This window comes from Cherax quadricarinatus, chromosome 1 (genome assembly GCF_038502225.1).
Source record: "Cherax quadricarinatus isolate ZL_2023a chromosome 1, ASM3850222v1, whole genome shotgun sequence".
NCBI classification, from domain to species: Eukaryota; Metazoa; Arthropoda; class Malacostraca; order Decapoda; family Parastacidae; genus Cherax; species Cherax quadricarinatus.
In genome coordinates this window covers 20,009,264-20,023,709 of record NC_091292.1, presented here as the reverse complement: position 1 = coordinate 20,023,709, position 14,446 = coordinate 20,009,264, and the positions used below count along the sequence as shown (strand labels likewise).

The 14,446-nt window shown below is 46.5% G+C and overlaps 1 protein-coding gene across 2 annotated transcripts in view; it reads right to left on the bottom strand.

Annotated features, from left to right (window-relative positions):
* Positions 1-5,160: 5,160 nt before the first annotated feature.
* LOC128690794 (cytochrome P450 2U1) overlaps positions 5,161-14,446 on the bottom strand; it is a 29,519-nt gene continuing 20,233 nt past the window's right edge. Inside the window, exons 2-10 of one of the 2 annotated variants that reach the window (XM_070101724.1) lie at positions 13,641-13,831; positions 12,899-13,062; positions 12,122-12,261; positions 11,802-11,992; positions 11,484-11,683; positions 7,575-7,737; positions 7,194-7,374; positions 6,233-6,326; positions 5,161-5,741 (exon numbers count right to left, since the gene is read on the bottom strand). In XM_070101724.1, coding sequence (XP_069957825.1) covers positions 5,548-5,741; positions 6,233-6,326; positions 7,194-7,374; positions 7,575-7,737; positions 11,484-11,683; positions 11,802-11,992; positions 12,122-12,261; positions 12,899-13,062; positions 13,641-13,804 — 1,491 coding nt within the window. In that variant the 5' untranslated portion in view covers positions 13,805-13,831 and the 3' untranslated portion in view covers positions 5,161-5,547. The remainder of the gene's footprint in view (positions 5,742-6,232; positions 6,327-7,193; positions 7,375-7,574; positions 7,738-11,483; positions 11,684-11,801; positions 11,993-12,121; positions 12,262-12,898; positions 13,063-13,640; positions 13,832-14,446) is intronic. The other variant, XM_070101779.1, reaches the window with a different exon arrangement.

The following is a 14,446-nucleotide window of genomic DNA, read 5'->3' as shown; positions in this document are numbered from 1 at the left end:
CTAATCAATTTCGAATGGGTGTTTTAGAGCGTGTTGTAAGGGCGAAGGTAGTCGCGAAGGCTGAGAGTATGTACCCTATGTATGCGTGGAAGGATATATGGGAGAGATTACGGTTGATGCGCGTGCGTCCAAATGTGCGAGAGGTATTTTTCCGTTTTCTCCATGGTATACCGCCGTCGGGTGCTGCACTTGAGGAAAGAGGGTTGATGGTGGAGGGCGCGTGTCGGGTGTGCGGGGATGAGGAGACGGCGTTTCATGTAGTGTATTTCTGTGATAATTTGGGGAGTATCAGGGAATGGATGGGTAAGGTTCTGAGGACAGCGGGAGGAGGCGGGATATCAGTATTGAGGGCGTTAAGTTTGCAACGTGCAATCACGTATATAATTGCGGATTTTGTTTTTGTATCCTGGGCGATGAGAGGGAATGGGGATTGGGAGGTGCGCAAAAGGGTGTTGGCGGCGACCATTTATAGAACGTTGTGTTGTAATCGGGAAATATATGGAAGTCGCTGGGACCAGGCTTTTTCAGCAGGGTATCGTAGTATGAGTGAGAGCATTGTTAGCGTTGTAAAAGGAAGGGGGGTTGAAGTTCAGGGGATGGAACAGGCTTGTCTCCGGGGTTAGGTATGCATAAGGGCTGTGTTGCTGTGTGTATCAGTGTAATGTGTGGTTGAGGTAAATGTGGTTGTGTGAGAGGATGTGGTGGTGCAGTTATATAATGTGTTATAGATGTCTTATGTCAGAGTCTACTGCCTTCTTTCTTTGTTGAAGTACTTGATTTACCTTTAGGCTTTGCCCTGGCACACGGGGTTTTATGTGTTTGTACCGAGCATTTTATTGCTATATTATATAATGTGTATAGCCTGTAGATGAGTGCGGAATGCTTATGGTTTTTCTAGTTTTGTGGCTGACTCGTAAGACTTGTGGTGAGGCGAGTATGTGTGACTGTAGGGAACTTATGTACTGGGGGGTTAGTTGAGTAAGAGTATGTACTTTGTTTTATCATGAGATTGTGATGTAGGTTCTTTCATTTATTGATTATTTGTGTAGGGTGTGCGTAACCGATATATTTATATATTTATCGTAATATTCTTCTTATTGTATTGTGCATTGGCAATATGTCACAGTAATATTATGTAAATAGTGTATACCTGAAGGGTTTATGGATTTAATTATATTATTGAACCTGCTACAGGGGTCACCTACATGTTATGTCCTTGTTGTTGTTCTTGTGTGAATAGGATTAAGATTACCCATCTTTCTTAATGTTATGCTTTGCCACAAGTAATATTTTCTAGTATATTTGTGTAACCTCTTTGTGTCTGTTATTATTGTGTTTGTTATTTGCTATTGTACGTTCTGAGGAATTGTGTTTCATAACGTGTTTATATTAAATGTATATCAACCCTTGTTTAAGGGGTTTTTATGTTAAGCTATGTATTGTATTTTAAATAAAATATAAAAAAAATGCTGCTGCAGGGTTTTTGATCCAGGGAATTGGCGATACTCGCCACTTTCTTGAGATCAGACCTGATCTCAAGGAGTTTTATATAGCTTCTGTAGCTTTAGCGCTTTCCAGTGACCTTGTGGGTTTACCGTTTAGTTATGATTATAGTAGTAGATTTCCAGGGAAGAGTCTAACAATAATACAGAACTCCTGGAGGCACTCTTCCTTGATCAATGTAGCACTCCTGGAGGCACTCTTCCTTGATCAATGTTGCACTCCTCGAGGCACTCTTCCTTGATCAATGTAGCACTCCTGGAGGCACTCTTCCTTGATCAATGTAGCACTCCTGGAGGCACTCTTCCTTGATCAATGTTGCACTCCTGGAGGCACTCTTCCTTGATCAATGTTGCACTCCTGGAGGCACTTCCTTGATCAATGTTGCACTCCTGGAGGCACTCTTCCTTGATCAATGTAGCACTCCTGGAGGCACTCTTCCTTGATCAATGTTGCACTCCTGGAGGCACTCTTCCTTGATCAATGTTGCACTCCTGGAGGCACTCTTCCTTGATCAATGTTGCACTCCTGGAGGCACTCTTCCTTGATCAATGTTGCACTCCTGGAGGCACTCTTCCTTGATCAATGTTGCACTCCTGGAGGCACTCTTCCTTGATCAATGTAGCACTCCTGGAGGTACTCTTCCTTGATCAATGTTGCACTCCTGGAGGCACTCTTCCTTGATCAATGTAGCACTCCTGGAGGTACTCTTCCTTGATCAATGTAGCACTCCTGGAGGCACTCTTCCTTGATCAATGTTGCACTCCTGGAGGCACTCTTCCTTGATCAATGTAGCACTCCTGGAGGCACTCTTCCTTGATCAATGTTGCACTCCTGGAGGTACTCTTCCTTGATCAATGTAGCACTCCTGGAGGCACTCTTCCTTGATCAATGTTGCACTCCTGGAGGTACTCTTCCTTGATCAATGTAGCACTCCTGGAGGCACTCTTCCTTGATCAATGTTGCACTCCTGGAGGCACTCTTCCTTGATCAATGTAGCACTCCTGGAGGTACTCTTCCTTGATCAATGTTGCACTCCTGGAGGCACTCTTCCTTGATCAATGTAGCACTCCTGGAGGTACTCTTCCTTGATCAATGTAGCACTCCTGGAGGCACTCTTCCTTGATCAATGTTGCACTCCTGGAGGCACTCTTCCTTGATCAATGTAGCACTCCTGGAGGCACTCTTCCTTGATCAATGTTGCACTCCTGGAGGTACTCTTCCTTGATCAATGTAGCACTCCTGGAGGCACTCTTCCTTGATCAATGTTGCACTCCTGGAGGTACTCTTCCTTGATCAATGTTGCACTCCTGGAGGTACTCTTCCTTGATCAATGTTGCACTCCTGGAGGTACTCTTCCTTGATCAATGTTGCACTCCTGGAGGTACTCTTCCTTGATCAATGTAGCACTCCTGGAGGCACTCTTCCTTGATCAATGTTGCACTCCTGGAGGCACTCTTCCTTGATCAATGTTGCACTCCTGGAGGTACTCTTCCTTGATCAATGTAGCACTCCTGGAGGCACTCTTCCTTGATCAATGTTGCACTCCTGGAGGTACTCTTCCTTGATCAATGTAGCACTCCTGGAGGCACTCTTCCTTGATCAATGTTGCACTCCTGGAGGCACTCTTCCTTGATCAATGTTGCACTCCTGGAGGTACTCTTCCTTGATCAATGTTGCACTCCTGGAGGTACTCTTCCTTGATCAATGTTGCACTCCTGGAGGTACTCTTCCTTGATCAATGTTGCACTCCTGGAGGTACTCTTCCTTGATCAATGTAGCACTCCTGGAGGCACTCTTCCTTGATCAATGTTGCACTCCTGGAGGCACTCTTCCTTGATCAATGTTGCACTCCTGGAGGCACTCTTCCTTGATCAATGTTGCACTCCTGGAGGCACTCTTCCTTGATCAATGTTGCACTCCTGGAGGCACTCTTCCTTGATCAATGTAGCACTCCTGGAGGCACTCTTCCTTGATCAATGTAGCACTCCTGGAGGCACTCTTCCTTGATCAATGTTGCACTCCTGGAGGCACTCTTCCTTGATCAATGTAGCACTCCTGGAGGCACTCTTCCTTGATCAATGTTGCACTCCTGGAGGCACTCTTCCTTGATCAATGTAGCACTCCTGGAGGCACTCTTCCTTGATCAATGTAGCACTCCTGGAGGCACTCTTCCTTGATCAATGTAGCACTCCTGGAGGCACTCTTCCTTGATCAATGTTGCACTCCTGAAGGCACTCTTCCTTGATCAATGTAGCACTCCTGGAGGCACTCTTCCTTGATCAATGTTGCACTCCTGGAGGCACTCTTCCTTGATCAATGTAGCACTCCTGGAGGCACTCTTCCTTGATCAATGTTGCACTCCTGGAGGCACTCTTCCTTGATCAATGTTGCACTCCTGGAGGCACTCTTCCTTGATCAATGTTGCACTCCTGGAGGCACTCTTCCTTGATCAATGTTGCACTCCTCGAGGCACTCTTCCTTGATCAATGTTGCACTCCTGGAGGCACTCTTCCTTGATCAATGTTGCACTCCTCGAGGCACTCTTCCTTGATCAATGTAGCACTCCTGGAGGCACTCTTCCTTGATCAATGTAGCACTCCTGGAGGCACTCTTCCTTGATCAATGTTGCACTCCTCGAGGCACTCTTCCTTGATCAATGTAGCACTCCTGGAGGCACTCTTCCTTGATCAATGTAGCACTCCTGGAGGCACTCTTCCTTGATCAATGTAGCACTCCTGGAGGCACTCTTCCTTGATCAATGTAGCACTCCTGGAGGCACTCTTCCTTGATCAATGTTGCACTCCTGGAGGCACTCTTCCTTGATCAATGTTGCACTCCTGGAGGCACTCTTCCTTGATCAATGTTGCACTCCTCGAGGCACTCTTCCTTGATCAATGTTGCACTCCTCGAGTACTCTTCCTTGATCAATGTAGCACTCCTGGAGGCACTCTTCCTTGATCAATGTTGCACTCAAGTACTCTTCCTTGATCAATGTTGCACTCCTCGAGTACTCTTCCTTGATCAATGTTGCACTCCTGGAGGCACTCTTCCTTGATCAATGTTGCACTCCTCGAGGCACTCTTCCTTGATCAATGTTCCACTAAAGTACTCTTCCTTGATCAATGTTGCACTCAAGTACTCTTCCTTGATCAATGTTGCACTCAAGTACTCTTCCTTGATCAATGTTGCACTCCTCAAGTACTCTTCCTTGATCAATGTAGCACTCCTGGAGGCACTCTTCCTTGATCAATGTTGCACTCAAGTACTCTTCCTTGATCAATGTAGCACTCCTGGAGGCACTCTTCCTTGATCAATGTTAATCCTGACAACCTAACTCATCTTCCTTTCTGGCTATCCCTACCTCCCTGTTTCTCTCCAAATTAATTGTTAATCAAAATTTTGTCATTTTCATCCTTGGTAATTTAAGGATTCTTGTAACCAAAATGAATTTACTTTTATTATTATTTTGTCTGATTGATATTGCATTCATTTTCAGAAAAAAAAACTAAACATTGTGTATACAGAGGAATTTTGCAGTGACATTAATCCTACTGAGATATTCACGAGTGTCAGTCGTGAAGAACAATGATAACAAGCCTCACACTCACTTCAGTAATTGTTACGTCATGTGTTCCTCTGTTCCTCAATATCAACAAAAAACTTTGATCAGAATTATTTTACTTAAATATTTGTACAGCATATCCAGGTATTACGGATGGAGACTGGCTCTAGAATTATACATCTCCAGGGTTAACCTCTATGTTAGGAGATCAAGTAAATATAATGATTTATTACTAGATTTATTGCAGTCTTAATGATCGTGGTAGATCATAAATATTAAATTTTAACACCTAACATTAGGCTTTCACAAGCTGCTTTTCAGTGTCTAGCTAGGCTTCCCTAAATGTGGGTGCCTTGATTTAGAAGGGCTCTTGATACAAGAAATAAGAACTACACTCTTCTTGGATTACCCCCTACTTCCCAAACAACTCTCATTCCCCGTGATACAGCATCACTGAACGTGGATTTCTCGTCTCTTCGCGTCTAGCCAACTTTAGCAAATCTCTCGGTGAGAAGGACCTCAAACTCGCATGGGTTGAGGGTGACTCCACAGTTAAACTTGGTGGTGGGTCTGGAGTGACCCACTGGGATGCCGAACTCATACTTCTGCAGCATCCCCATCAGGAACTGGAAGGTCTCAATCCTAGCCAAGGATTCCCCTAGACAGTTGCGGCGACCTGCATGTACAAACAAAAGTCATTACAGTATAACACATATATAAATCTGATTGTTGAATTGATGTCAGAAAATTCCTTCTATTTTCCACTCGCCGCAGTCAATGTTCACGATTTCTGTATTTCCTTGTTATTAAACCTTAACATTTATCGATAAGTTATTAATGTACATTCTGCGATCTCGTTGAAACTATTCTGTTAGCTTATATGCATCAAAAATTAAATTAGAAATAATTGTAATACTAGGATTCAATGTATTTTTTTCCACTGATACCGAAATGGTAGAGTTAGAGCCGGTGTAGCAGAGAGAGAGAGAGAGAGAGAGAGAGAGAGAGAGAGAGAGAGAGAGAGAGAGAGAGAGAGAGAGAGAGAGAGAGAGAGAGAGAGAGAGAGGAGAGAAAGAGAGGAGAGAACGAGAGAAAGAGAGGAGAGAAAGAGAGAAAGAGAGAGAGAGAGAGAGGGAGAGAGAGAGTGACTGACTACTAGAGACTCACCAACAGAGAAGGGCAGCACATGCTCTGAGCGAATAATTTGACCATCGTCGTCCAAGAACCTCTCAGGCCGAAAGTTTTCAGGATCGCCCCATATCTGTAAACACGGGTCATTAACGTGACTGGAAATATAAATAACTTGTAAAGGAGACTTCGTATAAACACGAATGCGAGTGTGAATTAATGGTTTTCAAAACCGATACGTTGATAAGTGAGACATTTTTGCAACATTTGGGTATCTTTATTCTGTAAACGTTTTGCCACACACAGTGGTTTCAGTCCAGCGCAGAAAAAGGTAGAATAAGAGGAGGGGGTTGAGGTAATCAGTCCCTCATTAACTGAGGGACTGATTACCTCAAGCTCCTCCCATTTCACCTTTTTCTGCATTGGACTGAAGAAGCCACTGTGACGAAACGTTGCCAAAATAAATATACCCAAATGTTACAAAAGTGTCTCATTTATCAATGAACGCGAGTCTGGAAGGGGGCACTTTATTACCCCTGACCACCTCGGAACATGGGTTGTGGATTATGTTAGTCATTCTACATTGGCTGTGATAGATCTCGTCCGGTGCCATAAATAAATTTCTACAAAACAACTCAGCCGCCACACTAAGGATCCAGGATAAGGATTAACTTCCCTGTACGTCATGAATGACAATGCATGAATTTGCTCATTGCGAATTTTTCACATACGATTTGCTTGAGTCGATTTTGTGAAATTTCGGCTTGTAGCGATCATTAATATTTGTAACTGGGATTCGTGTACACTAAACTATGGGATTCCTAATTGATGACCTACAATTATTTCTTGGTTGGCTATCTAAATCACAAGAACTGTGTATAGTAATGTAGAGAGCAAGATAATTATCAGTTCATTGTGAGTTTTAACTGATGTGCATTTTTTCATGTCAGTTCGAAAAGTTGCAATTTAACATTTTTACACAAAGAGCTCCCAAGTTTACCTTCTTGTCCCAGTGGATGCCCCAGATGTTGCCTACGATCCAGGTTCTCTTAGGTATGCGATAGCCGCCCAGGGTCGTCTCTTCAGGGTTGCCATGCATGGCAAGAGGTGTGATGGAGCCGTAGCGGAAAACTTCGGTGATAAATGCTTCAGTGTAGGGCATCCTAACCCGGTCCTCATACCTACCGGAGTTCATAAATTGCAAGCTGTGTTATATTTTACTATTATCAACTTTAATTATCTAAACCCAGTTATACCCGATTCATTAAGGATTTCCTAGCCTAAATGTAATCCTCATAAATTTATAATGATGAATTTTGGGTACTTGTAAATAAGGCATCTCTCCAGCAAAATGAATTAAATGGTAATAAAATATTTATACGTTGGCAAGCGATCCGTGCCGATGTTGACCTCCAGCTCTTGGTAGAGTTTGTCTTGGATCTCAGGGTGTCTGATGAGGAAGAGGAAGCACCAGCGGAGGGTGGTGACTGTGGTATCCAGACCCACAATGAACAGGTCGCTCACCAGCCACTTCAGCTGATTGTCTGAATAGGAAGTACATAGTCTTACTGGATTAAATTCTTGGAAACCATAAGGAGTGACTGAATCTCAATCTTTCGTCTTTTTAGTCTGGAGGCAAACTTTACTTTTATAGAGAACCTGCTCTGGTAGCCAGGTATTCCCTAACAACACACAATAAATCTAGATAGTATATTACACTTTGCATACGGTGACTGTTTCGCAGAACCGGATTAAGATTTTGTAGGCCCCTGGGCAACAGGTACTGTGAGGACCCTGGGCAACAGGTACTGTGAGGACCCTGGGCAGCAGGTACTTTCAGGACCCGGGGCTACAGGTGCTGTCAGGCCCCTGGGCTACATGTAGTCAGGCCCCTGGGCTACAGGTACTATCAGGCCCCTGGGCTACAGGTACTGTCAAGCCCCTGGGATACAGGTACTATCAGGCCCCTGGGCTACAGGTACTCAGGCCCCTGGGCTACAGGTACCGTCAGGCCCCTGGGCTACAGGTACTGTCAGGCCCCTGGGCTACAAGTACTCAGGCCCCTGGGTTACAGGTACTGTCAGGCCCCTGGGCTACAGGTAATGTCAGGCCCTTGGGCTACAGGTAGTCAGGTCCCTGGGTTACAGGCACTGTCAGGCCCCTGGGCTACAGTTACTGTCAGGCCCCTGGGCCTCAGGTACTCTCAGGCCCCTGGGTTACAGATAATGTCAGGCCCCTGGGCTACAGGTACTCAGGCCCCTGGGCTACAGGTAGTCAGGACCCTGGGTTACAGGTACTGTCAGGTCCCTGAGTTACAGGTACTGTCAGGCCCCTGGGCTACAGGTACTGTCAGGCCCCTGGGTTACAGGTAGTCAGGTCCCTGAGTTACAGGTACTGTCAGGCCCCTGGGTTACAGGTACTCTCAGATCCCTGAGTTACAGGTACTGTCAGGCCCCTGGGCTACAGGTAGTCAGGCCCCTGGGCTACAGGTACTGTCAGGCCCCTGGGCTACAGGTACTGTCAAGCCCCTGGGCTACAGGTACTGTCAGGTCCCTGGGCTACAGGTACTGTCAGGCCCCTGGGCTACAGGTACTGTCAGGCCCCTGGGCTACAGGTACTGTCAGGCCCCTGGGCTACAGGTACTGTCAGGCCCCTGGGCTACAGGTACTGTCAGGCCCCTGGGCTACAGGTACTGTCAGGCCCCTGGGCTACAGGTACTGTCAGGCCCCTGGGCTACAGGTACTGTCAGGCCCCTGGGCTACAAGTACTCAGGCCCCTGGGTTACAGGTACTGTCAGGCCCCTGGGCTACAGGTAATGTCAGGCCCTTGGGCTACAGATAGTCAGGTCCCTGGGTTACAGGCACTGTCAGGCCCCTGGGCTACAGTTACTGTCAGGCCCCTGGGCTACAGGTATTGTCAGGCTCCTGGGCTACAGGTACTGTCAGACCCTTGGGCTACAGGTACTGTCAGACCCCTGGGCTACAGGTACTGTCAGGCCCCTGGGCTACAGGTACTGTCAGGCCCCTGGGCTACTGGTACTGTCAGCCCCCTGGGCTACAGATACTGTCAGGCCCCTGGGCTACAGGTACTGTCAGGCCCCTGGGCTACAAGTACTGTCAGGCCCCTGGGCTACAGGTACTGTCAGACCCCTGGGCTACAGGTACTGTCAGGCCCCTGGGCTACAGGTACTGTCAGACCCCTGGGCTACAGGTACTGTCAGGCCCCTGGGCTACAGGTAGTCAGACCCCTGGGCTACAGGTACTGTCAGGCCCCTGGGCTACAGGTACTGTCAGACCCCTGGGCTACAGGTACTGTCAGGGCCCTGGGCTACAGGTACTGTCAGACCCCTGGGCTACAGGTACTGTCAGGCCCCTGGGCTACAGGTACTGTCAGGCCCCTGGGCTACAGGTACTGTCAGGCCCCTGGGCTACAGGTAGTCAGACCCCTGGGCTACAGGTACTGTCAGGGCCCTGGGCTACAGGTACTGTCAGACCCCTGGGCTACAGGTACTGTCAGGCCCCTGGGCTACAGGTACTGTCAGACCCCTGGGCTACAGGTACTGTCAGACCCCTGGGCTACAGGTACTGTCAGACCCCTGGGCTACAGGTACTGTCAGACCCCTGGGCTACAGGTAGTCAGACCCCTGGGCTACAGGTACTGTCAGGGCCCTGGGCTACAGGTACTGTCAGACCCCTGGGCTACAGGTACTGTCAGGCCCCTGGGCTACAGGTACTGTCAGACCCCTGGGCTACAGGTACTGTCAGACCCCTGGGCTACAGGTACTGTCAGACCCCTGGGCTACAGGTACTGTCAGACCCCTGGGCTACAGGTACTGTCAGGCCCCTGGGCTACAGGTACTGTCAGACCCCTGGGCTACAGGTACTGTCAGACCCCTGGGCTACAGGTACTGTCAGGCCCCTGGGCTACAGGTACTGTCAGGCCCCTGGGCTACAGGTACTGTCAGACCCCTGGGCTACAGGTACTGTCAGACCCCTGGGCTACAGGTACTGTCAGGCCCCTGGGCTACAGGTACTGTCAGGCCCCTGGGCTACAGGTACTGTCAGACCCCTGGGCTACAGGTACTGTCAGACCCCTGGGCTACAGGTACTGTCAGACCCCTGGGCTACAGGTACTGTCAGACCCCTGGGCTACAGGTACTGTCAGACCCCTGGGCTACAGGTACTGTCAGGCCCCTGGGCTACAGGTACTGTCAGACCCCTGGGCTACAGGTACTGTCAGACCCCTGGGCTACAGGTACTGTCAGGCCCCTGGGCTACAGGTACTGTCAGACCCCTGGGCTACAGGTACTGTCAGACCCCTGGGCTACAGGTACTGTCAGACCCCTGGGCTACAGGTACTGTCAGGCCCCTGGGCTACAGGTACTGTCAGACCCCTGGGCTACAGGTACTGTCAGACCCCTGGGCTACAGGTACTGTCAGACCCCTGGGCTACAGGTACTGTCAGACCCCTGGGCTACAGGTACTGTCAGGCCCCTGGGCTACAGGTACTGTCAGACCCCTGGGCTACAGGTACTGTCAGACCCCTGGGCTACAGGTACTGTCAGGCCCCTGGGCTACAGGTACTGTCAGACCCCTGGGCTACAGGTACTGTCAGACCCCTGGGCTACAGGTACTGTCAGACCACCAGTGATATTTTCAAAAGGAAAAAAGTTGAAGAAATGTTAAATTATTTTTTACAAGGTTAACAACAATTAAAATTCAAACATTTGCTTTGCGTAATTTCTTAGAAACAAATTGTGAACACTTTTCACTTAATCTCTGGAGGCCCTCCAGCTGGGCCCCTGGAGGCCCTCAAGCTGGGCCCCTGGGCTGCAGCCCCTGAAACCCTTGCCTTAGTCTGGCCATGACTGTCTCTGTGTTTTAAGAGTAAATTTGTAACATTTGAAAACTGTCAACTGCATGTGAGTTATTAAGGCTGCAGTTCACCTCTACATTAACATCAAGACTAATGGCAAAAATCAGCTCTCGGTGTATATACCTTGTCGTTTTTTTTTTTAAACCATTTATCACATATATACCTTGTCATTTTAAGTGTAGCTCAGATTGACGTAAATATATAATTTGTTCAAAATAATCACGTTGATTATATCGATATTTTATCTGTGAAAGCAGAGCTGTAAGACCCTTGTGGGTTTAGCGCTAGGTTTTTATTATAATTATTTGTGAAAGGGATTCGGAGGGCATACATTAAACGTCATGAATATTTTTTTAGTTATAAAGAGTTGCAACAAATAACTACATTAGTTTAAAAACTTAGTATTCTCTCCTGCCTGTGAAGATTGTGTCAGTCTTGCCCTGCTGCAGCTGCCGTCTCTGCTCTAGCAGATACTGGTACATAAAGTCGAAGCCTCGCTCAGGATTGTCCAAGTTGACTTTATGCTTCTCGATCAGTTCCGTGAAGTAGTCGAGGCGGTGAATAACGTTGTAACCCACTTTGAAGGCCTTTGGTTTGATGAAAGTCCCAATGAACCTAAAACATAGTGATCGTAAAGTTTTAAGTGTACTTTAAATAAATTTTGCAGCCAATATGTAAGTAGACTAAAATATCGCAGTACTATGAAGAAAAGTTAAACTTCATTTTCACTCACTGTAATACAGGGGTGTAATTGAGGAAGCCTCCCTGCTCGACCAGTGTAAGGGACATTTCTAGGGAGTCAACGATCCACCTCAAGTTCTTGTCTTCCATGGCGAACCTCTCTCCTACGAACATGTGCCACACGATATTGAGGACAGACGTAGCTAGGTCATAGTGCAGATTATAAGGCTGACCAATCTTTTTCTGAGGACCAATGAAGCCAACGCAGATTAAAATCTTAAAAAAAAATGAATTTCCACAGTGTTTTAAGTAGTTTATTATTTATTTATTTATTTACTGCATTCCAGTGCAAACAGTAACTAGTCAACACACCTGAGTGGCCTCTAAAAAGTCGTGCAGCTCACGGTTGACGAATTCCTCGACGGACTGCTTGCCTAAGCCGAAGTCCCTCAAGACGTGAAGAGTGAACCGTCGTGACTCCCTCCATACTCTGTCCTCCGCGTCAGCGATACCTGCAGTGCATCAACAACTATATGCGTATTCATCCTTTCATATGTTTAACACAAACGCTATAGGGACAATAGGGCCAAGTGGTTCTGATTGGCCAGGTGGCCCTGTTAAATCACATAGGAAGCTGAATCGGGCATAATTTTAGTTAATGATCTCGGAATGTTAATAATAATAATAATAATATCTTTATTTCCACAAATACGTACATGTACAAGGTAAACAGGCCTAGCTGTCGGAGTATAAATGAGCATAAACCGAGAAAATCAAACAGCACACCTTTCTTCGGTTGGGTCCTTTCAGTCCTTCCACATGATGCACCTCTCAAGGAAGGTTCCTTGATGCTGGTGAGGGGCTCTTCATCTAAGGAACTGGACCTGTGCTCCAGCTCCCTGAATTAAGCCTGAATACCTTCCACATCCCCCCCACAGGCGCTGTATAATCCTAAGAGTTTAGCGCTTGCTTTCCTCTTGATTATAATAATAATCCACCTGATGCAACTGACAGCAGTTAACTAACTCCCAGGTACTTATTTATTACTAGGGGAACACTGACAATAAGTGTAAAGTCTTGTCCATACGTCTCACTCCACCTGGGTATTGAACCTGAGTCCCTTCAGTTACAAACCGAACGCGCACTGACCTTTGCCACCCATGATGAAGCTCAGAACGGTGCCTCTAGGTCGGTGGTTAAACATGTCGCCCTGCCTGACGAAGGCTTGAGTCAGCCAGTGGGAGGAGTTGATCACCACCACTCGTCGTAGACCCAGCTGTACGCTGTACAGGGGGCCGTGCTTCTCAGCCAACCTTTCAAAATATCTAAAGGTTACTCAGTGCTAGAAATTCATCCGTTTTTGTTACTTATGCCTATCAATAGTTGGTATTTTTTTCTAGGGATCACCGCTCCCCGTAGCTCCGTCTAAGACCAGCACTTGTAAATTGGAAAGGAAATATTATAGGAACAATAAATATTAGAATCACAGGATATGCACTTACAATTATTTGCTTGTCAGCCTAGTTATTCATGAGACGGAATGGAAAAACCAGGAATCCCGATAGTTGTAAACATTTATCAGGCTACTATCTCACACTGAGAGACAGGGCGGTATTATCTCCCGGGATGGTTCCTTGGGCGGGAGGTGCCTTGATGCTAGCAAGAGGTTCTTGAATCAAGGAATCAGAAATTCTTGCTTTCCTCATATCAAAACAGATTACTTCTCATACCCAAGGCGCTGCATGACCCTTACAAGTTTAGCATTATTTAATGAATAAAATAATAATCTCCGATTATTATATCCACTAGCCTACAAGATGTCGAAAAGTTCACAAAAACAGCCAATAATGATAGTTTAAAGCATTCTTGTAAACTTAGGAAACTTGTCTACCTTGCGAAGAAAGTGATGGAGTCTTCCCGGAGTAGATCAAAAAGGTTGCCTACGAGTGGGAGGCCCTTAGGACCAGGTGGCATCCCTTTGTCGTCCGGCTGGTGCGTCACCGCATATACCAACAGCAGTACCACCACTACAACCAACACTACCGTCAACCACATCTCTAGATTTCACATGCACACCTCACTCTGTTGGGGGGGATAAAGCACGAATTTCCCTCGTTTAGAGCGGAAGAGCAAACTTGTACACAGTATTACTATACAGTCTGTGGTCAATTCATATATTGATGTTGTCTGCCCAACAGCAGGAAGGTTGACAAAAGTTTAATCAAAATAAAAAAATTACACCAGGTAAACTGTCATTCTGGATATGTTACCTAAGTCATTCAAGTGTACGAGAATCACACAAGGTAAACCAGTAAAGACAAAATCAGACCATACCAGTTAAATAAGAGTCATCCTGGACCTGGGCTAAGGCAGAATATGGGCCAAGAAGAATTACAACTAGAAATGCTGAATGTTACAGATAAAGCAGAAGTTAAATCATATTTTGGCAATTACTTACAAGCAACGTCTGGAATATCTTGCTGCAAGTTTTGAGGTTAGGAACCAAAACCATTATGGTGAAGTGATCACACACGTTTTGTAGTACCGTAGGTGGTCAGGCCTCAAACGCCTTTTATTATACAGCAATAAAGGAGTCAAACGGATTGGCTGAACATATCAAAGCCTGTCCTAGCATGAGCCAGTTCAGGAAGCAAGCTAAAAGGTTTTTAGCGAATATAGCTATAAGAAGGGAAAAAA